The 24,544-nt window shown below is 48.6% G+C and overlaps 1 protein-coding gene across 2 annotated transcripts in view; it reads right to left on the bottom strand.

The window, feature by feature from the left end:
• The window catches only part of RNF40 (ring finger protein 40), a 1,006,396-nt gene that overhangs the window by 178,713 nt on the left and 803,139 nt on the right, over window positions 1–24,544 (bottom strand). For both annotated transcript variants that reach the window (XM_069651635.1, XM_069651636.1), the window contains exon 15: window positions 37–186. In XM_069651635.1, the coding sequence (XP_069507736.1) occupies window positions 37–186 (150 nt within the window). The remainder of the gene's footprint in view (window positions 1–36; window positions 187–24,544) is intronic.

Below are 24,544 nucleotides of genomic sequence, written 5' to 3'. Positions count from 1 at the left end.
TCACAGGCCCCTCTAATTCCCTTAAGCCTCACCTACCTGTTTGGTGGCTCCTAGCTTCTTTTGCAAATGGTCAATTTGCTCCTCGGCAACCTTGATTTTACGGAGCGCATCCTCATCTGCCATTTTCTTGCTTTCTCGCTTCTCCTTCTCCTCAAGGTCACGTATTCTCAGCCGTAGCTCTTCCACCTGACAAAAGGGGGGTGGAGGAGAAATTAAGTCTTGCGTTTGTTGTAATTGGTAATTTATAACACGCTCAATACCCAGAGGTTTCTAAGCGTGGACCCAGGGATCAAACCTGTGTTGCTCCGCAACATCTTGCTTCAAAGGCGAGCGCGTTGCCCGTGAGCTATTCTACCGGTGTTGAATGCTATCCTCTTGTGGACTTGAATGCTTCTCCCAAACACTTTGGAATACTGGTCTGTTATCGCCTTACTGTGAATGCCATGTCTACATGGAATGACTAGCATTTGCACAAAGACAGTTAGGTCTGACAAACTGCTTATGCCTGAGCACAGGCTGGGCTAGTAATTCAAAAATGTTGGCTTGTTATGGGGTTCAGGGGCCCGTCTAATCTCTGCAGTAGCACACACATTGCTGGGCTTCCATCCGTTTGCTGTGTCGCTACAGGGAGTAAACATTTTAGAGCAGTCAAGGCTACAGTCTCAAGGAGGGAGCATAGTGGCAAAAGGGTACAGGGTAAAATAGAATAACACAATAAGGGAATGGCAAAACATTATATGTTGTCTAAAAATATACGTTTTGTATTGGCTTTACAATAAAAGAAAATGCAATGTTACAGGTGAGTAGTTGTTTAGGAATATGCAGTTGTTGGGGTGGTGACTTCCACAGCGCTCTGAAAATGGTCAGTTCAACCGCAAGTCCCTAAAACTGGGGTTAGGAGTTTGGGAACTGAAGAAATCCCCATTCCTTGTCAACAGCAGAAAGTGAATACTAAAGTGCTCAGGCTATGAAAAGGCAGAGCTGTCAAATATTATGCAGAGTCAGCACTTGCACCTAGTTTGCACCGAATGCTGCCCTAGGGGCCAATGCAATTTAATGTAACAGAATAGGAAAGGCTCCCCCACCAGAGGGAAAGAAGGCTCCCACTGGAGGGAAATAAGAGCTGACAAAGTCCACCAGGGGAAGTGCACGGTGTGAGGGCGACACCCCCAGCTTAGTAGGATGACACAAGGATCCTGGGCGATGACTCCGAGGCAAAAAAGAAGAACCAAATTCATAGGCTTAGTGCAACTACTCCAGTAGCTGAGATTGCAGCAACTGTGCCAAAAGCGATGCAGATGACAGACAGTTCAAGAAATGTAAAGTGGGGAGCAGATTTTTCCACTGAAAATGCAGATTTTATGAGCACAGACTTGCAAAATTCTCTGTAGATTTTAGAAATCACCTACATATTTTAAAATGTTTGGGCACTTCCAGCAGATTGCCTCTCTAACTAGGGAATGTTCAGCTCTGCAGAAGAATGAAAAATATTTGTGGATTTTTACAATTTTTCAGTAGACTTGGACTGCTTCACAAGATGTCTTGGGAAGTTTCAGGTCACAGTCTCTACTGTACCTACTGCCAGCCCTTTGCAGGAGAGAAGGGGTGTCTGACAAGAGGTAATCAGCAAAGAGTCTAGCAAGGGCTTATCCATGGAACCCAGACCACTCTAAGTAAATAAATCTTCTCTGCCCGCAGAGTCAAGGGGAGGGAGCAACAATGTGGTCGTCTCAGGTTATGCAGTGTGAATTGGAGCGTGTGGAGTGCCCAGCAGGATTTTGCCAGTTTATAAAATCAGGAGCGTAGGATTACATTTTTAAGATATTTTTCTCAGGCATTGTTTCTAGGGCCCAGATTGACCAGACCATAAGGGCAGAATTCGATTTGGAGCAGTTCTACATCGGATTTAGTCCCACTGCCACCCACATGTATATGGTCCTAGGGGTATGCCATGGGGCTCTTAACAAAACCAAAAGGTGATGGCTGGAAGGTTTAGAATTAATCTTAACAACAGACACAGCTCTAGGCAACCCTTCACACCATCGTCTTTTAGCCTGCCAAGCCAAATTAGAAGGGAAAAGACCATATGCAAATTAGGCTTGGTCCCAGCCAAAGAGGGCTGGTCCAGCTCGAATTGCTAGGTCACATCCTTTCTGCACAAAACCACAAGCATCCCCAGATATGTTTCGGCCTCAACCTTTGGGTTTTGCTTTTGTCACCCCGAGTGGGGCAGGTATGCCCAGACATCGGTCCCAGGCCTGCTGGACATGGAGACCCAAGCTACTCCTAACTGATGATGCCCAATGAGCCAGTAGTTGTCCCCGATTGGACAACTACTGGCTGTTTGAATGATGCAGATCCTTACCATTGGTGGGCTTGGACTGGTTTCCAGCTCGGATTCTGGATAAGAGGACTACTCCTTTAGCCATTTTTTCAGATCTACGTTGGAGCCAAGAATCCTTTGAAGAAAAGCAGCTTGTTGATGAACCAAGGACGACTTCGCCAGTGGCCCAGCAACCTCTCCAGTGACTAGCCTGGTGAAGCCCTGCTCCTCTGCCTGATCTCCGAAGACTCATCAGTGCTTCAGCCCTTGGACTAGTGGGACCAACTAGATGACGCCTTCTCGAGGATCCAGCCCCTCAAGAGCCTTCAGAAGTGTTCCTGGACTGCACAGTGGATGAACCAGCTCCCTCATGGACTAACTCAACAGAACTGTTGCCCTTTAGAGTTGAAGCCTGAAACTTTGGTGGTCGTTGGCTTGTGCTACAAGTCCCCTTCGTCAAGGGAACTTGTCCTGGAGCAGCTTCTGTTATTGCGACTGAGAGGACGCCTGTCATCACCGGCAAACTTATCACTGGAACTCTCCTTCCTCCATTTAGTGAAGTGTCCGTAAGAGATCTGCACCGTCGGAACCTCCATTTCTTGCTCGACAGGGATTGCCTCTTGCTGTTGCACCCAACCAGCAGAATCCTCGAACCAGCAACACCTAGGCACCTCTCACTGGAACAAAGGATGGAAGACAGCTTCCTCCAGAGGCCCAGCACGAACCCTGGGAAAATCTGAGTCAGGGGATAAGTAAGCATACCCGTGCCTTTACCTCGCTGCCCTCCATAGGATAAAATTGGGAACAAATCCTTTTGTCTCCTATCTCCCGCGTACTCACCTTTGTTTCTTGAACCTGGATTAGCCTTGCGTCTGAAAGAAAGAATTTACCCATCTCTGGTAAATTGTTGTTTAACTTTTAATTAGTTTGAAACTAATCATCATCAGCCCATTGCATCCTTTTTGAGAACTCATACCTGAGAGAAACCTGTATTGGAACCTGTGGATTTTAGTCACTAAACCCCCATACATCTTAAAGCTGGACTTCTAAAGAAAGGGATAGTATACTTGCAGCTGGATCCCATCATTTTACTACATCTGCATTACTTACCTACATTACTGGTTAAGTTATTTGATGATGTGTATCAAGTGAACCTACTGGTGATGGTCTATATTCGTATTATAGATTTTTGTGTGATATTACTACCTGCTAGTTTCTTTTTTCAGTGTGTTCTAAAGGCCTAAATAATTTACAACATACTGTCTAAGCTGAATTATTGTGCATGGACTCATTGAGGTCCCCAGACCATGCTCACACTCCCCTGAGACTAAACGTTGACTGCTGCACTCCACACTACCTTGACATGGGTTTGGCTAAATTCCCAGAGCTTCCGGTTCACCATAACTAGAGTGGCCTCCGAAAATCTGTCCACCAGTCCAGATTCTAGAAATCCTCCTCAACACTCGGTTGCCTCCATTATATTTTCCTTCATAAAATCTTTTACTGATAGTTGGCTGCATCCGTTTGTCCTTCGAACTGCCGGAACCTTCTTGGTCAGGATCTTCCATCCTCCTGAACTCATCGTAGCAGTTTCAGGCCTGGCTGGTGGGCCCCACTACAAGCAAGACATGCTGTTGTTTGGGGCTTTCAATGTCAGCGTTGGTCCGAGGTTCAAGTCCTTGGGAGACAGGATACTTTGAACGGACATGCAAAAGAAGATTGTGTACTGAATTGCTTTGCCTTTCCTGAGCCATATTTTCAGGAACCACCACCATGAGTACTTACCGGGGGTTCCGGGATGGTGGGTTAGTCAAGGTAATTACATTCAGGTTTCCCTATGGTAGAAGGTTTCTGTAGGTCCCCTTCTACTGAGTTTTGCCATTCACTTGCATTAGCCCAAATCCTTCTTGGCTTTTTGCCATGTTGGGACTACTCGAACCTGGCATTAGAACTCAAAATGAAGGTCCCACACACTGGCGTCCCCAGAGGTCGGTTATCACCATTTTTGCACTTGTGGGCTAGAACTGAGATGTATCTTCCCTTTTCCATAACTATGGCTGTCTCTTCTGACATTCTGGTACTATAAACCCAATTGTGTTCTGATCTTTGAGGACATTTGGCTTTATGCTCTAAAGTTCCACCCGCTAGGTTCCACCTTTACTGTATGGTGTGAAGTGGTGGCTTGCCAATAGGGGGCACGACCCTCCAATTTTCAGGACAAGCTGGGTCCCGAAAAATGACCGAGGGAAAGGATGGGGTTACGCAGCAAGTGCATATCACTCAATCTACTTTGCAAATCAAAGAACAAGTTACTTCTTACCTTGTAACTTTCTTTCGACGGGATGTTCCTCCGACGTATTCCTCATCTTGGATATCTCCTTCCAGCTCTGCTGGCCTCGGAAAATTTTTTCTCTAGAGGGCGCTGCGCGTCGACGTCCTCCGAGTCGGTGTCCCTCGACAGCCGCCGTATCGACGTCGACTTCATCCTGCCTATAAAGGCCGCGCGCAGCGTCCGTTGCTCAGTTCCGTTTTGTAGCCCATAATAATTCTTTCTGGACTAGACTAATCACCCTGAAGGAGCATAAGCTGCAACAACAAGGGAAGTAGAACTGCGGGGATGGATGGGAGGGTCGATGAGGAATACGTTGGAGGAACATCCCGTCGAAAGAACGTTACAAGGTAAGAAGTAACTTGTTCTTCGAAGGGATTGTGTCCTCCGACGTATTCCTCATCTTAGATAGGCTCCCATAGCAGTATTCTATTATCGGAGGAGGGAGAACTGACTTCATGCTGTCTTCTATTGATGAATAGAATGCAGTACAGCCCTTCCAAACCTAGTCTCTTGACTGGAGGAGGAATCCAAGTTGTAAAATCGTGCAAAGGTATGGACAGACGACCATGTAGCGGCCGCACGGATGTCTTTAACTGGCACACCTCTTTTGAGGGCCGATGAAGCTGCAATACCTCTGGTCGAATGAGCCCTAAGGTTTTGAGGGGGCTCTTTCCCTGACAGTTTATAACATTCCAGAATGGCTAGAATGATCCATCTGGAAATGGTCTGCTTAGTTATTGGTAACCCCAGCTTGTGACCTGCGTAACCTACAAACAGCTGGTCTGCCTGTCTTACCCTGGCTAGTCTACTGATGTAAAAACTTAAAGCCCTCCTAGGGTCTAGCCTGTGTAACCTCTCTTCCTCTTTCCCCGGGTGAGGAGGAGGATAGTAATCGTCTGAGTGATATGGAATTCAGAAACCACCTTTGGGAGGAAATTAGGCTTCACTTGCAGGACAACTTTGTCTTTGTGAAATATTGTGTGAGGGGGTTTACAAGAAAGAGCTTGTAATTCGCTCACCCTTCTAGCAGATGTAAGTGCTATTAATAAAACAGTTTTAAGGGTAAGGAATCTTAACGAACAAGAATGGAGAGGTTCGAAAGGTGTGCCCATCAGGAAAGTTAGTACTAAGTTTAAATCCCATAGGGGAACTTGGAATGGTCTTGGGGGATAAACATTGGTTAACCCCTTTAGAAACTGTATTACCAAGGGTAATTTGAAATAGGATGGTTCTTCCGCAGTACGCTTAAAGATGGATAGCGCTGCGAGATAGCCCTTAATGGTGCCAACTTGAAGGCCTGAATTTGCCAAATATAGTAGGAAGGACAAAACCATTGGTGTACCACATGAAAAAGGGTCGATATTCTGTTCTCTACACCAGCTGCAAAATCTGTTCCAACAGCAGCGGTATAAAGACTTTGTTGCTGGCCTCCTTGCCGAAAGCAACACCTCCATATCATCATCAGGGAGGTCCCAATCCTTGTACCTCAGCCTTTCAGAAGCCAAGCGTGAAGGTTGAGGGTTTTGATGTCTGGATGGAGAACCTGACCTCTCTTCTGTGAGAGTAGGTTCTCTCTGAGTGGAAGTCGAATTGGAGGGCAGATTGACAAGTCTAGAAGGTCCGGGTACCACGTTCTCCTGGCCCAATCCGGGGCAATTAGGATCATGGTTCTCCGGAATCTTCTCAGCCTCCTGATCATTTGAGGAATGACAGGGACCGGTGGGAACGCGTACAGAAGCGGAAACTCCCAGTCCACTATGAACGCGTCTCCCAGAGCTCCTCTCGGGGGAAATTCCCTTGAGCAGAACAGGTCGCATTTCCTGTTTAGGCTGGTGGCGAACAGATCTACCTGAGGGGTTCCCCAAAGGGCGAAGATCTCTTGAAGGACTTCCTGAGCTAGCTCCCACTCGTGGGAGACTGTGTTCTGCCTGCTCAGAGCGTCCGCTGTCAAGTTCTTCTCTCTGGCAAGGTGAACTGCCGATAGAGAGATTCCTTCTTGGATTGCCCAAAACCAGAGCTGCATCGCCTCTCTGCACAGGGGTTGTGATGCTACGCCTCCTCTTTTGTTGAGGTAATGCATGGCCACGGTGTTGTCCATCATTATCAGAACGTTCTTCCCTTGTACAGCTGGCAGGAACGCCTTCAGCGCAAGTCTGATGGCTCTCAGCTCTAACAGGTTGATATATAGTCTGGACTCTGATGGAGACCAACGACCGCTGATGGTCAAGTCGTTGGCGTGGGCTCCCCACGCCGTGAGTGAGGCATCCGTGACTACTGTTATCTCCGGCCAGGGTTGCCAAAACTGTTCTCCTTTCAGAATGTTCTCCTGACAGGCCCACCACTGAAGGTCTCGAGCCACCCTGCTGGGAACCTGAAGAAGATCTGTCATTCTCCCTGAGAATTGTGACCACTGAGTCCTCAGTGCCCACTGGAGGGATCTCATTCTCAGGCGAGCCTCTGGCACTAGGAAAATGCAGGATGCCATGAGGCCTAGCAACCTCAAAAAGTCGAAGGCTGGGAGACGTTGGGCATGTTGGAACTTGGTAACCATCTGTAGAATATCTTGAGCCCTCACCTCTGGTGGCGAGGCTTTTCCCAGGGAAGTGTCCAGGATCGCTCCTATGAACTGGAGTCTCTGGGATGGTATCATTTGTGACTTCTTTAAATTGAGGGAGAAGCCCAGTCTGTGAAGGGAGTGGCACACGTGATTTAGCTGGATCTGAGCTTGTTCCGAAGAAATAGCCCTGATCAACCAATCGTCCAGGTAGGGGTAGACGTGAATCCCCTCCCCTCTTAGACTTGCAGCCACTACCGGCATTAACTTGGTGAAGACCCTCGGGGCGGAGGTCAGCCCAAATGGCAGCACTCGAAATTGATAGTGAGAGTTGCCAATTGCGAACCTCAGGTATTTCCTGTGTTTGAGATGGATAGGCACATGGAAATAAGCGTCCTGAAGGTCCAGGGATACCAACCAGTCCTGGAACTGAAGGGCCTGGAGGATCTGAGAAAGAGTGACCATCTTGAATTTGTCTTTTCTGAGGAATTTGTTCAATTCTCGCAAGTCCAAGATGAGTCTCAGTCCTCCGTCTTTCTTTGGAATGAGAAAGTAAGGGGAGTACCAGCCCTTGTTCCTCTCCGCTACAGGTACCGGTTCTATGGCACCTTTCTCTAGCAGGTCCAAAATTTCCTGCAAGAGGAGCGGATCTGGAGCTTTCTGAGAGCTGATCCCCGGTGGATGACTCTGAGGTATACGTAGGAAAGGCAGGCAGTAACCTTGGGCAACTGTTTCCAATGCCCAAGCATCTGACGTGATGGCCTGCCATACCGCCAGATGTTGAGTCAACCTGCCTCCTACAGGTGTCCTGTGAGAGAAGTCCTCAGAGTGGTTTTGGGGCGGCTGATGCAGATGCCGATGGTAAAGAGGCACCTGCTGTTGCTGCGGCTTTTGAATATCTACCCCGTCCACCTCGGGTAGATCTTCTTTGTCCCCTTTGAGCCGGTCGTTCTCTACCTCTTCCGAATGCGGAGTAGAAGCGAAAGGACTTGCCACTCACAGAGGTTCCTGTGGGACGAAAAGGAGTCTGACGGATTGCAGCTCCTAGGGATTTTGCTGCTGCTTTTGAAGTTTGCAGTTTCTCTAAACTGTCATCCGCCTTTTTCCCGAACAAAGAAGAGCCATCGAATGGCATGTTCAAGAGCCTTGCTTGCACATCTGGAGCAAAACCAGACTTTCTCAACCAAGCAAATCTCCTGGTTGATGTACTTGCCGCCATTGCTCTGCTGATACTGTCAGCCGAATCAATGCCCGTCTGGAGGGATTCGCACATAGCGTCTTTACCGTCCTGTAGAATATTCAGGAACGCAACCCTTTCTTCTCCCTCCGGGATGCAGTCAGCCGCTGTAGAAGCACACTCCCAAAGTGTATGGCTGAACCTAGCAAGGGTGCAAGTAGCATTAACAGATTTTAACGCCATGCTACATGCTGAAAAGACTTTCTTTGCCATAGCATCATATTTTTTATCGTCCCTGTCCTGTGGGACGGTAGGATAAGCCGTCTTGACATCGGTAGAGGATGCTGCCTGTACCACCAGACTTTCTGGGGATGGGTGTTTAGACAAAAACTCCGGGTCTGTAGAAGATACCCTGTACTTTGTAGACAGTTTTTTATTTACTGCTGGTACTATATCTGGGGTTTCCCAGTTTGTCATGACTTTCCTCTGAAGAGCTTTATGAAAAGGCACCACAGGATCCTCCTGTGGGCCTTTGTCAAGAATATCCGTGAGGTCATCTTGTTGGAAAGATTGTGAAGGTGCAGACCATCCCATGAACTCTGTAATCCTGGCCATTAAGGCTCTATAGGGGGTTTCAGCATGCTCCCCCGGGTCTGGCCTAGCAAACTCCACCTCAGGGGAAGTGTCTAAACCACTTGCCTCATGTAAGGAATCATGAAGATCCTTTAACCTGCGTTCTTCAGAGGAAAATTCCTCTCTAATTGGGGTTACAGGTCCCTGCAACTCAAATGTGTCTTCCTGTTCAGACAATTCACCCTCTTCCAAAATTGAGGACATAGTTCTCAATTGTTCTGAACTCAAAGGGAGTAAATCCCATTTCCAAGGCAGAGGGTGCCGAACTTGTCATTATCAGCCTTGAAAACGTTGATGTCGTCGACGCCGACGTCGATGGCTTCGAACGTGGCGTCGAAAACAAAGGCGGAGGCCTCGAAGCCCTCGACAGAATTGGAATTTTACTCGACAATCTCAAAGCCATCGACGTCGAGGACCTGGGGATAGTCACTGGGTGTGTTGTAACCGTGACTTTTCTCGGCGTCGACGCCAGTGTCGAAGCTGGCGTCGAGTCGACAGACCCGTGTGTCGAAGGTTCCTTCGACAACGGCGTCGAAGACACCGACCTCGGCGTCGACGGAACCCTCGTCGACGGCACCTTCGAGGAAGGTTTGGAGGTCATAGTCCTACTCGAGGGTTCGAGACGCGCTCGAGAGGTTTCCTTCGCCGGGTACTGCGACTCGCGGCGTTTTTGACCTTCGGTTCTTTCGACCAGAGCATCGCTCTCGGCAGTCTTGGAGGGGGTCAAGGCCGCTTTCTCGAAGACGCTCATCATATTTTTGCGGAAATCCTCCCATTCAGCCCGGGAACTATGTTTCGTGGGGCAAGGGATTCTTTTTGGCAAAACAGAGGAAGAGGAAGACGGAGAAGGGGATCTTCGACGTCTCCTCTTCGAGTGCTTCGATCTCGAGTGATGGGACCCACTCCGAGACCTGGAGCGCGTATGGTGACGAGGAGACGAGTGTCTCGACTTCGTCGACGAAGAAGAAGCTTTAAAAGTCTTACCTTTCTCCAGCTTCCCCCTACGCTCCTTCAGGGCCTTAGCTGTCATGGACATACAGTCCTCGCATTCCGAACAATGGTGTTCAGCTCCCAAACACCACAGACAAACTTTGTGAGGGTCAGTCAACGACATCTTTTTCCCACAATCTCGGCATTTTTTTGAAGCCGGATCGAGGAGTTGTCGGTTCCGACGAGGAAGCCATCGAGTACGGATCGAATGACTCGAGGTAAATAGGATAAATCTGACTAAGAACTGAGCAACGGTATTCCGAGGCACTGAGTAAGCGCGGAAAAACGGAACTGAGCAACGGACGCTGCGCGCGGCCTTTATAGGCAGGATGACGTCGACACGGCGGCTGTCGAGGGACATCGACTCGGAGGATGTCGACGCGCAGCACCCTCTAGAGAAAAAATTTTCAGAGGCCAGCAGAGCTGGAAGGAGATATCCAAGATGAGGAATACGTCGGAGGACACAATCCCTTTGAAATGTATTTACATTGTTTTGCTAAAGCAAAACCTGGCATCCATAAAGCCCTGCATAGTGTTGTTAATGGGACAGTCCGGGACGTGATGCCCAAGTTGGATTCAGGCAGAGCGCTGTGGAAAGCCTTGGCAGATGGCCGTGACATCATCCCAGGCCCAGTGACGTACCGAGCGGGCGGGCAGGGGGGAAAGCTGCCCTCCCAGAGGCTCTTTTGAGAGCCTCACCGGGACATTTGTCAGTGGGGCACCTCTCCCGTTTGACACCTCAATGAGGGTGCCTAACGGGAAAGTTGTCCTGCTGCCAGGACAATGTGTGCTGAGCAAATCCTGCTCAGCATTGTCCTGGCAGCGGCACACTGTAATGATACTGCAGTTTTATTTATTTTTTGTTATGTGTTAAAATGTCATCTTCCACTAATGTTACCAAAAAAGTATACAGGGCAAGGATGGGCGGTTGGGGGCGCAAATGAGACCGTGTGTAATTAATTTGCACGCAATGCATTGCAAACACAGAGCTATGAATCCTAATCAAACACAGCGTCTGACACTCACGCCCCACCCTGAGGCTCACAGAAACCATAACAGAACTATCCCTGCCGAAAATATTGTACAAAAGTGAAATGGAACTATGTTTTTGAGTGGACGGGACTTGCACAAGCCATAGTCTGAATAAGGAATATAGGAACTAGGATAGCGAGCGTGGGCTCTCATCAAGTGCTGGATGCAGGTAGACAGCGATAATAACCGAGAGCACATTAGAAACGAGCATTGGCAAGGCTAGTCATTTTAGCGTGTGCAGGTGTTCATTGTATTTTACGTTTATAGGTATGAATACAGTAAATACTTGGACCCGATACAGCCAATACATATTTTGAAATGTCCAAAAATATCTCTAAGTTACTGTTTGAACACACATGCAACAACAATATACATAGACAAAAAGACATCCGTTGATGGTGGTGAATGCAATCTTTGTACTATGTCTATTTGTATTAGTTTTATTTGTTTTAAATATCCCCTAAAAAAATCTACTCTGGGTTTTTGTAACGGCACGTTTAAGACTTATTAAAAAATATAAAAAATATAAGGTCTAAAAGGTTTAGCCGCAAAAGGGGAGGGTTACTCGAAACTAGAACATTTTGCCATGAGCTTCTGAACAGGAGAGAGGCATCAGGCTGCGAGATAGCAGACAAAATCAAACTGCTGTTTGATTCTGGTAAACAGATTAAACACTCTGAAAGACTTATTGTAAGGTAGTGTGCGAGAGAACGAGTGAGTGTGCTTGTGTGTTTGAGAGGGAAAGAGAATGAAAGGGAGAGTGAACGCTAAGGACAGCATGGGAGCAAAGGGAGAGTGGGGCTATCTGTAAGAGTGAGAGCGCAGTTGTGAGAGCTCGGGTGCAAGGTAAAGCAAGGGTGTGGGTGACTGCGAATGAACGCTATCGTGCAAGAACACATGCAAGCTAGGTTTGAGTAAAAGTGAGAGCTAAGGTACGAGTGAGAAGTAGGATTTGAATACTGAGCGTGAGAGCGAGGGTGTAAGTGAGAGGGCTAAGGTGTGAGATCGAGAGCTTTCGTGCAGGAGTGAGAACTCTGGGGCGAAAGCGGATTTGGGGCAAGGCTTCAATAGAGCCAGGGTTAAAGAGTGTGAGAGATGGCGTTGAATAGAGAGCCAGGGTGCAAGGGAAGGGGTGTGTGAGAAGCTGCAAGAGAAAGCTTGTGTCTTGCAGTAGTGCCGATATCCCCACTAGCACTCCTCCAGCAGACATCTGCACTGTATCCCCAGATGCCGAATCTAGCAGGTGGTCATCAACATCCCAGGGTGCAGCCCCAGACATTTTTCATAGGGGTGGCCACACTTGTAATCTTGGGGTGGCACACCAAAACAAACACACATAACTGAATGGGCCAGTGGGGGGGGGGCAGTGTTTTCATAAGGGTGGGCGTGGCCCCCCCTCGGCGGAGCCCGTTTTAGAGAGCTGCGCACCATGTGATTCCAGTGCATAAACTGTCATGTATGCTTCTTAATACTAGGTCTATGATAAAAACACGCCACTGAGATTGCAGCACACATGTCTGCGCCTTTACCGAAACCTGGGCCCAAAGCACTGCAGGACCGTCTCAACCTGGCCATTCCAGAGAGGTACTCTATGTTTAGGGCAGACAGACTGGAGAGCAGAAGGGGGAAAAGATTAGCACAATTATGGAAGGCATTGAATCCCTTCAGGTAAAGATTGGCCTCAACGCGGAAAACACCCTTAACTTACTAGTGATTTATAGGCCCCCCCCCCTCCCTCAAAGATTTTACCTCAGCCTTATCCAATCATTTTATATCCTGCCTCAAACCTAACTCCGGTTTCCTCCTGATGGGCGATTTTAACTTTTGGCTAGGTTAAAAGGACGCTCAGAGAGGTCTGGAGCTTGAGCAGCCTTGGCTAACTTGGGCTTCAATCAAAGAAATCGTCTACCCACCCATAATCTTGGGCGCACTTTAGACTGGGTTTCTACCATAATGTGGTCACAAGGGACCTATTGGTATCACCTTGTCCATGGTCCGAGCACTTTTTTTTTTTACACTTTTCTATTTTGGCAGACTTCCCGGTCAAATTAAGAAGCCAAAATTGGTTGGTTTCTAAAAGGTAGAAATCCCAGGCTCCTCACCCAGGCCAGAATCATTCCACTGCTGAGTCCTGACATCAATTTCACACCCTCTTCTACCTTGCCTGAGATGTGCAAAGCATTATTGCTTAACCTGAAAAATATCACTAAAATCCTAGCCCCAGAGAAACGCTAGGTCTACAGTTAAAAATAAATCTTGGTATTCTCCAGATTTGCAAAAGTTGAAATCAAAGCTGCTCAAGTCCCATCACATCTGGAAATGCAACCTAGAGCCTAGTCATCTGAAGAGCTACAAAGATGCAGCCAGAGGTTATAAATCTGCTATTCAGATTGCCAAAAAGAACTTCTTCAATGACATGATTTTGAAAGCTAAATCAGAATCTAAAGCACGTTTCAAAATCCTCAAAGAGCAGGAGTCTACCAGTCCCCTTGATTTGGGCTTAGGTGAAAGACACTGATTGTGTCATACCATTCAAGATGCCATGTCTAAAAAATTACAGGACATAAAAGCCAACATACAAATTAAGAAAGACGAAGCACTTCTGAACCAAAGTAAGATTCGCCCTGAAAGTTTCAAAGGATGCCCTACTATACCTCAATTTAACTTCACACCCTTTACTCTGGAGGAACTTTCAGAGGTTGTGGTCCACAAGCTATAAAAGGTGATCCCTACTCTGCAGTCATTACTGAGACCTGCCCCCCGACCCACCTGGCAGCAATAGGCAACTTTCTTAATACCTCATTCCGGGAGGGTTTCATGCCAGATGACCTCAAACAATATTGGGTGACACCTCTTTTGAAAAAACTGGGTCTTCCCATGGGTGACCCCCTTAACTATAGGCCCATCACCAACACAGCATTCCTCCATAAGATCTTGAACAGCATATCCTACAAGTAAGTGGCTCAACATCTCAACAACTTCCCTGTCTTAAACAACCGTCAATCTGGATTTTAGTGGATTTGGTCACAGTACTGAAATGTCCCTTCTCGAATTGAAATCTAGGCTTCATGAGCGTACGGATAAAGGTCTTCCTTCAATGCTCATGCTGTTGGATATCACAGCCGCTTTCGACCGGGTAGACCATTTGTTGCTTATCTCCAGGCTCAAAGAAGTGGCCAACTTCTCTACAGCTGTATCTTGCTGGGTTTAGTTTTTTCTGAGGAATAGAAAAAGCAGAGTATGCTCCAAGTTGGCAGAGGCTGCTTCTATATCTATGGAATTTGGGGTGCCACAGGGGGCAAGTCTCTCCCCCTGTCTATATAATATTTTCACAGCCCCTTTCTTCGCAAAGCTGGATCAGGAAGGCATTTGTTTCACACATTTTGCTGATGACACTCAGTGTGTCATCCCCCTAGGTGTTTGTCACAAATCTGAAAAAAAATGCCTGAACAAAACCTATGCCAGTGTTGACAATTGGATGGCCATGAATGGACTGGCACTTAATAGGTCCAATACCGAACTCCTTATTGTGGGTACCCCACCCACTCTATCCAAGTTGAGCTCGGACTTTGAGGCTTTCCAACTGGGTGACGTTAAGATCTCCCCATTGAAGAAAGTTAAGTCACTAGGTGTGATCTTCGATCAACATCTTTTCATGAAGGGGCAAGTAGGGAGCCTGGTTGCGTCCGCAGCCTACTATATCACATTGTTCGCCCATCTACTCCCCTTGATAACCTAGGCGAATGCTGAGATAATGGCAAGAGTGATTGTGGGTTCGAAATTAGACTACTGTTGTAGTCTTCTTTCAGGTTTAACCAAAGCAGAATCCAACAGACTACAGGTCAGACAAAATGGGGCTGTTATGGTTGTCAAGGGCTTATCCAAGCGTAATCATGTTACCGAGGCCAGAAGAGCTTTGCACTGGCTGCCGGTGGAGGCAAGAATTCTTTTCCGCCTCCTCACGATTACATTCAAGAGTATTCTCGGCAGTTTGCCAGGGTATCTCGGGGACCTTGTTGTGAAGAGAGATGTCAGCAGAGTCCTTCGATCCAACAAACACAATCTTTCAGTTGTGGCAGGATGTAAAACCAGGAAGGCAGAAAAGGGGGCTTTCTCTGTGGCAGCCCCTCTGGCCTGGAACATGCTACCTCTTGACTTAAGGCTACAGACTAAGCTAGAGCCCTTTAAGAAGAAACTAAAGACCTGGTTGTTCACTTAATTTCTTATTGAGTTCTGCTTTGATTTCCCCCCCCCAGACCCCCAGTCTCACATTCACTTATGCCAGTCATTTATTTGTCAGCGCCCTTATGCCTATGGGTCCATTGTTGCGCTATATCAAGTAATGTAAAGTAAAAGTACAATAGTAGTACATGTGTTTTGTGACTGGGTGCATGAGAGAAAGCAAGGGTGGTAGAAAGGGTACCTGCATGTGGAGTGATGGGAGGGTGAAAATGGGCCCAGGGAAGGTGGAATGCTGAAAATAAGGGTCCGTTAAAAAATACGAAATGTGCAGGAGAAAGAGGGTGTGAAAGACGGGTGCTTGCACGAGTTACCGGGAGGTGGGGAGGGTAGACGAGAGAGGGCATGTGTGTGGGAGTTAAGAGTTAAGTTATGCCACTTAGCGGGATAAGTAGAAGGACTTTTTTCGTGGCTCGCGCCCCCACTCTGCAATGCTGGATACTCCCCTGTCCAGCCCCGTCATTCTAGTCCAAAGGCACAAGAGACTGCAGCTCGTATACCCCCTCTCCCAGTATTGGGCCAAGGACAAGTAATCCCGCCCCCATGCCGGATCAGAACGTTTAGGTACGACCTACTCGGCTCCAGACGTTTCAGCGTGGCTCGTTCGTCGCAGATCCTCTTGTCGGACAAGGCCAGCAGACCGTCACCACAGGTATATTTCAGCACCATTACTAAAACATACTTCCACTAAAGCGCTCAAATTTCACAACATTGCCATCTAGCGGACAGCAGAATTGTCTCTAGTTTTACAATCAGGACAGGATGTTCCGTTTCCTTAGGACAGTCTTGCCAGCACACCTTCTGGCACTCGTGTCATTTAAAATCAAACAAGGAATAAGCCATTTCTCTCACTTAATTTACACGCCTTCTTGGTTCTCGAGTGAAAAATCAAATCCACAATAACCTGCGTCTTGTTCGCACATTTTCCGGCACTCGTGCTGCTGGCAGCTAAAAATAACCCCATCAATCATCCCAGTACTATAAATGTTCACTCTTCGATTTCAAAAGAAGGGTCCCATTTCTCAAGCAGTGAAGTGTCCCTGCTGGTGTCCTTGACACGAGAAAAACCCCCGATAAGCCAGAAGTAAAAGTTGAAGAGCATTCGATTTTTAAAAAAAACTTTGTTTCTTATTTATTGTGCTATTGCCGGTCATTCGACTTTTCACAGTACAAACATTCATACACAATTTAAAAGAATGACATTTCATTTGCGCCCAGTCCCAAATAACACAATTATGGGTAAAATAAACGTATCAGGGCAGAACTGTTCCAACTTCCGCAACTTCCGTAAGAAAAGAGAAAAAAAAACAAGATTCAGGAGCTCCACCCCAACACGGATTATTAACTATGCATTAGGCCACAGGCCTGCAAGACTTGCACGATGTGTATAGACAAAGACGTTTCGTAACCGGCTATTAGCCTTTCCCAAAACATCTCTGATGATTGCCCATCTTCCCTTTCCACCAAGTGCAAGAAATGCGTCACCCTTACATCCCACGTACCTCCACACTCCTATAGGATGTGTCTAAGGGTCTGGATTCTGGCTTCCTCACAATATGAACAATGAACAAGTTACTTTCTTACCTGGTAACGTTCCTTCAATGGGATGTTCCGACGACGTATTCCACATCTACGACAGGTGATCACCACAGCTGTGCTGCTTCGGAACATTTTCGGCGTCTGCGTCCTGCGTCAATGACGTCGATATGCTGTCCTCGAGGGCCTCCGTCGAGCCGACGTCACCGGATGTTATAAGTAGGACGGACGACGCCCATAGCCTCAGTTGTAGTTTTTTCCCAGAACGTGTGGCACCAATCTTCTGCCAGAATTACTACAGAAAGCCTTGCGGAAACGAAAGCTGCAATCGCATAAGAAATTCTGTAGAGGGGCAGGTAGGGAGGGAGCGATGTGGAATACGTCGTCAGAACATCCCATCAAAAGGACGCTACCAGGTAAGAAAGTAACTTGATCTTCGAAGGGATTGGTTCCTCCGACGTATTCCACATCTATGACAGACTCCCAAAGCAGTACCAACGTAAGGAGGTGGGAAAAAATTTTGAATTTTAGAATGCCCAATTAAATTGCAGAATAGAGGACCGCCCTGCCAAAGACCAGATCTTGCCCATGGATAGAATCAAAGGAGTAGTGTTTGACAAAAGTATGGACAGAGGCCCATGTGGCTGCTTCACAAATGTTACGAATGGGAACACCCCTCTGCAGGGCAGTAGAGGCAGCCACACCCCTAGTAGAATGGGCCCGTAAGCCTACCGGAGGGTCCTTACCCGCCAAGCGCTAACATTCAGAAATTGTCAAGATAATCCGCCTAGTAACAGCTTGTCCCAAACGCCTTCCAGCGTATCCTAAAAAGAGCTGATCGTCGACTCTGACCCGGGACATGCGTGAGATGTAAAAACTTAAAGTTCTCCAAGGATCCAACCTATGGAGCCTCTCATCTTCCTTACCAGGATGCGGAGGAGGATAGAACGCCGGAAGAATAACCTTCTGGCTTAAATGAAATTCCGATACAACTTTCGGAAGAAAAGAAGGACCAACCCTAAGGACAACCCTGTCCTTATGGAACACTGTGAAGGGTGGCTTAACGGATAGTGCCTGCAACTCACTCTGCGAGAGGAAGTGACCGCAACAAAAAATACTGTTTTCAAGGTCAACTTTCTCAAAGGGCAAGAATGTAAAGGCTCAAATGGAGCTCCCATGAGAAATTTTAGAACCAGGTTCAAATCCCAACCGGGCACCTGGAAAGGTGACGGTGGGAACACATTAGTGAGCCCTTTGAGAAAATGGGAAATAAAAGGAATCTTAAAATAAGAACACTCTTCAGACTAGCGCTTAAATATGGACAGCGCCGCCAGGTAACCTTTAATGGTACCCCCACTTGCAGGCCCTTGTGGGCTAATGAAAGCAAAAAAGACAAAACCACAGGAATGGCACATGAAAAAGGATCCACATTCTTAACCCTGCACCAGTCGCAGAACTTTCTCCAACGGCAACGGTACAGGGACTTTGTTGCGGGCCTTCTGGCCGAAAGCAACACCTCCATCACGTCTTCTTGAAGGTCCCAATCCTTATACCTCAACCTTTCAGAAGCCAAGCATGAAAGGTTGAGGGACTTGACCTCTGGATGGAGAACCTGACCCCCTCCGTGAGAGCAGATCGTCTCGGTAGGGAAGACGGCGTGGAGGGCACATGGACATGTTGAGAAGGTCCGCGTACCACGTTCTCCTGACCCATGGAGGAGCAATGAGGATCATTCGCGAACCGAACCTCTGTAAACTCCGCAGCACCTGCGGAATGGCGGGGACTGGAGGAAACGCGTACATCAGTGGGAAGGACCACTCCACTACGAATGCGTCCCCTAAGGCTCCTCTTGGAGAAAATCTTTCGCACTTCTGGTTGACACTGGTGGTGAAGTGATCCACTTGTGGGGTCCCCCAAAGGGCGAAGATCTCCAGGAGAATCTCCTGAGCCAGCTCCCACTCGTGAGAGACCATGCTCTGCCTGCTCAGAGTGTCTGCTGCCACGTTTTTGTCTCCGGCCAGATGAACTGCCGAGATCGAAATTTCCTGCTGGATGGCCAGGAACCAGAGCTGCATCGCCTCTCTGCACAGAGGGAGAGACCCTGCCCCCCCCCCTTTTTGTTGAGGTAGTGCATGGCCACTGTATTGTCCGTCAGAATCAGGACATTCCTCCCTTGCACAGACGTCAGAAAAGCCTTCAGGGCTAGCCTGACGGCCCTCAGCTCCAACAGATTGATATGGAATCTGGACTCCGACAGAGACCAACGACCGCGGACTGTCAACTCTTTGGCATGAGCTCCCCATCCCATGAGGGATGCGTCTGTCACGATCGTCACCTCCGGCCAGGGTAGCCAAAATGGAACCCCCTTCATCAGACTGCCTTTGACAGCCCACCACAGAAGATCCTGGGTGGCCGAGGGCAGCACCTGAACAGGGTCCAACATCATGCCAGAGGACTGCGACCACTGCAGCTTGAGAGCCCATTGCAGAGATCTCATCCGCAACCTGGCCTCTGGCACCAGAAGAATGCAGGCTGCCATGAGGCCGAGCCACCTCAAGAACTCGAACGCCGGGAGACTCTGGGCATGTTGAAACTTGTGCACCATCTGCAGAATGTGATGAGCCCTCACCCGGGGATGTGTCGAGCACTGCTCCGATGTACTGGAGTCAATGGGTAGGTGTCAAGTGGGACTTCTTTAAGTTGAGGGAGAAGCCCAGCTTGTGAAGGGAGTGGCAGGTGACTGACAGATGATCCAGGACTTGCTCGGGAGAGCGTGCCCTGATCAACCAATCGTCCAGGTAGGAGTAGACGTGAATCCCCCCTTTCCTGAGATATGCTGCCACCACCACCATGACCTTGGTGAAGTCCCTCGGGCGAAGGTAAATCCGAATGGCAGGACCCGAAATGAAAATGCGAGTCGCCAACCGCGAACCTCAGGTACTTCTTGTGCTTGGGATGGATCGGCACATGAAAGTAAGCGTCCTTGAGGGCGAGAGACACCAACCAGTTCTGAAGTTGAAGGGCCTAGAGGACTTGAAAGAGAGTAACCATCTTGAACTTGTCCTTCCTGAGGAGCTTGTTCAGACCACGCAAGTCCATGATGGGTCTCAATTTCCCGTCTTTTTTTCAGGATAAAAAATATGGGGAATACCATCCCTTATTCATCTCTGCTACAGGTACCAGTTCTATGGTGCCTTTCTCCAGCAGGGATTTGATTTCCTGTGCAAGGAGTGGATCCAGACTCTTCAAAGAGAGATTCCCTGGTGGATTGTCGCAAGGCCTCTGCCGGAAAGGAAGACAGTAGCCGTGGGCTATGATCTCCAGAACCCACACATCTGAAGTAATGGCACGCCATTCTACAAGATGCTGCGCTAGCCTTCACCCAACTGACAAACCATGGGTCATGGCCTCATGACTGAGCTGAAGCGGCTGTGGCAGTGCCTGAAGGCAAAGAGGCAACTGCCCGAGCGGCCTTGGCACCCAGAGTATCTTGTTTTCCACCTCTGGTACTCCTACGGTGGCCCCTTTGACTTGCAGCTCCCCTCGATCTACCAAAAGAAGAGTAGTATCGAAAGGAACCTCCCCTCTATTGCTGTCCCATAGGACGAAAAGGCGGAGGTTGGCGAACTGCAGCGCTCAACGACTTCGCTGCAGCTTTGGAGGTCTGCAACCTCTCAAGGCTCTCGTCAGCCTTGCTGCCAAAAAGATGTTCACCATCAAAGGGCATGTTGAGAAGCCGGGCTTGTACGTCAGCAGCAAACCCCGACTTCCGCAACCACGCAAATCTGCGCATCACGGTGCTCGCCGCCATGGACCGGCTGACACAGTCTGCCATGTCCAGACCCAACTGAACGAATTCACACATGGCATCTTTGCCATCCTGAGTAAGGACAAGAAAACCATCCCGTTCCTCCCCTTCGGGAATATGTTCAGCTGCCAAAGACCCACAATTCCACAGAGTGTGAGTGAAATGTGACACACACACAGTTGGCTGCCTGTAAAGCCATACCCCCTGAAGAAAACACTTTCCTCGCCCAGCCATCAAAACATTTGTCGCCCCTATCAGGAGGGATGGTAGGGTACGACGTCTGCTTTGCTGGGGCTGTAGCCGCCTGCACCACCAAACTCTCCGGAGTGGGGTGCGTAGTCAAGTAGCAGGGGTCGCTACTGGCTGGACGGTATTTTTTCGGCAACAACTTGCTCATTGCTAGGAGAATCTCCGGAACAGTCCAAGCCGCAGCCACCCTTCTCTGTAATGCCATATGAAATGGCAGCACCGGGTCAGTGAGTGGACCTTGGTCAAGGATATCTGTCAGGTCGTCCTGCAGAAAATCCACTGGTGGCGCAGACCACCCCAAGTACTCTGTCACCCTCGACATGAGGCGTCTGTATGAAGATTCAGCATGCGTACCAGGCTCAGGCCTGCCAAACTCAACCTCCGGGGAGGTATCAAGACCACTGGCGTCGTGCGAAGAGTGACGTAGGTCTTCCAACTGGCTATGATCAGATAACAGGTCATCAGGAACCAAACCTTCCCCAGACCCTTCAACCACCTCAGAGATGTAATCCAGAGGCTGGAATAAATCCCTGGATGAGGGCACAGAAAAAGGTTCAAATACAGGCCTTACTGACTTCTTCAGGGCCTTCCTCGGAGTTTCCACCGATGCACGGGGATCTCCGGTAAAGCCTCCATAAAAGGTGCCGAGGGCGTCGATGTTGAGCGTGGCGCCGATGGCTTCGACACAGGCCTCGAGGGCGGAGCCCCGATCGTGTCCTTTGACGGCCTCGGCACCGATGACTTCCTCGGAGGCGAAATCTCGAGAGAGTCCCTCGACGGACATGGCGCCAAGGGTGTCAACGTCTTCATAGAAGACCTCAAAGGCTCTACCGGTCTCAAGGGCGTTGAGGATCGGGCATGGCTACAGCGATCCACCTTGTCCGACCGGGACCTCAAAAGGTTCCCGGTGATCACACTGACCGCCCGAGCCCGAAGATGTGCGAGCGGTGGCCCTAGCACGTTCCCTGCCGGCTTCTTTCAAAGGTGAGTACGGAACGGAGCCCTGCGACTCGAAAATCGCCATAATTTCCTTACGAAATGCATCCCATTCCGCAGGAGAAGAATGCTTGTTGGGACAAGCAACCAGCTGTCTGGCGGAGTCCTCGGACGAGTAAGGCGACCGGTGCCGGCACTTCCGTGAATGCCTCGAAGAGGCAGAAGAATGGCAGAAACCACTCCGTGACCGAGACCCCCTGGACTCACGCCAACGATGCAGAGAGTCGCCCCGCGAATCGTCGGTCGAAAGCCCAGCGGATTTCGACTTTTGGGGCTTGGAAACCCTACCTACCGACAGCTTCTTCTTTCGCTCCCGCAAGGCCTTTGACGCCAAAGACTGGCATTCGTCACAGTCATCAGTGGCGTGGTCCTCGCCGAGGCACCAAAGGCAGACGTCGTGCAGCTCCGTAAGTGACATTTTGGAACCGCAGTCCCGACACTTCTTGAATCCCGACCGCGGGGTAGAAGACGACATGATAATTTCACAAACCAAGTTCGAAGAACCGATAAAATCAGAAGAACCGAGGCGCGCCGAGATCTCAGAAGCGAACACGTTCGCGGAAAAAACGTAACTGAGGCTACGGGTGTCGTGCGTCCTACTTATAACATCCGGTGACATCGGCTCGACGGAGGCCCTCGAGAACAGCATATCTACGTCATCGACGCAGGACGCAGATGCCAAAAAATTTCCCAAGCAGCACAGCTATGGTGATTACCTGTCATAGATGTGGAATACGTCGGAGGAACCAATCCCTTCGAAATGTTGTTACTGTGTCCTCCTGTTGTGCTGGGACTGCACTTCACCTGTATGTGCAAAGTTGAGGCAGACTCTTAAAAATTCCCACCTCAACTCCGGGCTGGGGAAGTGTCTCAGTTATCTACTAGGTAAGAAGCCGATCTTTTATCGAAAGGTGACCGTGATTTGCCGAAGGTCAGCTTGCACATGCTATCATTCATACGGATCCAGTCCGTTCACATCAACGCCCCCTTTACCTTCATTGGATTAATCATTAGAGTTTCAACATCACAGTCACATTCCAACAGAGCCCCAAAGGCAAGCAACTTTAAGTTCAACAGGAATGGTGAAGATGCCTGTTCCAAGAGGATGCCAACATCATTGTACAGAGAATTTGCCTGCGGAGCCATTATCAGTCTGTACCATGAAATGAGCCTCCATTCGACAGACATCCGAAAGGACCTTAGGCCAAGCTCATACCTTAAGCTGGCAATTGATAGACTCTGGGGAAGACCCAACACCCTCTTCCATATTCGGCCTTTCACTTAACGAGTTTGTTTTCCATGCCAAAGGTTAAGCTTCTATCCCATACAGAATGACTGGGATTACTTTAGCAGTGTAATATTTGATCAAGGGCAACCGTGACGATTTACAAAATGTGTCCAGAAGCTTTTTCATTTGAAATGTTAATTGGGACACTTTCCCAATCATGTCCGAGTTAAGTTGGCTCATTTTAGGAAAAGTATACATTGTGAAACCCAGGTACACCACCACCCTCTCTACCGAGATCATATGTTCTACCAGAGCCAACTTGAAATTGGCAACACCTACCCGGCCTTTTAAAGACCAATATTTACGATTTTTGGGGTCGATTAATAGGCCATTCTCCCTAGCATATTTTCCCTGGGAGTTCAGGAGGCCTTGCAGGCCGACTGCAGTGTAGTAAAGAAGGACAATGTCATCGCAGTAGGCCAGCCACCTGACCAGTACGGAACCCATCTTGCGGCTCGTCAATGCTGATGAACCCAATGCCTCCTGCAAATCTGCTAAATAGAGATTAAAAAGTAGATGAGCTATTAAACACCCCTATCTGACTTCCTTCTCAACCTGATAGGTAGACCATGGCGTCCAGCCGGACCTTCAAGGGGACTTTCTTGTGTAGGCTCGACAATATTGCCAAAAGTGGTCTCGGGGACCACCAAGCCTCCAACTTTTCCCAAAGCCGGCCCCTACTGACCGTGTCAAAGGCTTTAGAGAGATCTATTAATGCTCCGTAGAGCACCAGGCCACCATTCATCCAGGATTTTTCACAAAGTCTACTCAACACCATCCCATTCCAACGCTGTTGAGAGGCCTCTTCGAAAACCTGTCTGGAATCTGTCAGGATGTGATTTTGTTTGACCCACTAATCAAACTCTCTCAACAGGAGGCCCGCAAATATTGTTCTCTCTACATCAAGAAGGACAAGATAGTTCACTGGATCTGTCCGATCTTCCACCTTCAAGATTGGAATGCATTTGAATTGAGCGTTCTAAAGAGGCCACCACCAGGCAACTAATTCCCCAGGAACGTCATTACACCAAAATGACAGGGGTAGCAGAAGTGACATCACACGGTCCTTGACCTCAGATGCCATCACAGGAAGTGATGTCATTTGACACCACCTCAAAGTGACATCACGGGACGTGATGGCACACGACCTTCAGATGCATCCAACACCCTTGTTTCTAGGCACTCTCATTTCAGTCAGAAATCAGAACGGAGGAAGGCAAGATTTGATCACACATTTGGGGAATGTCATTTTCCATATTCGACGTGGGGCCTATATGTAAAACATACATAATGCAGTACTTGTAACAGGGTAAGCAACATCTCTAATGCAGTCTACAGCTAGTGTATGAAACATCTATAGATCAATGGACACAGACATACTCGTCAT

This window comes from Ambystoma mexicanum, chromosome 3p (assembly GCF_040938575.1).
Source record: "Ambystoma mexicanum isolate Mex_15411 chromosome 3p, UKY_AmexF1_1, whole genome shotgun sequence".
In the NCBI taxonomy this organism is placed as follows: domain Eukaryota; kingdom Metazoa; phylum Chordata; class Amphibia; order Caudata; family Ambystomatidae; genus Ambystoma; species Ambystoma mexicanum.
Note: the sequence above shows the minus strand (reverse complement) of the source record. Positions and strands in the feature narration are given on the sequence as shown.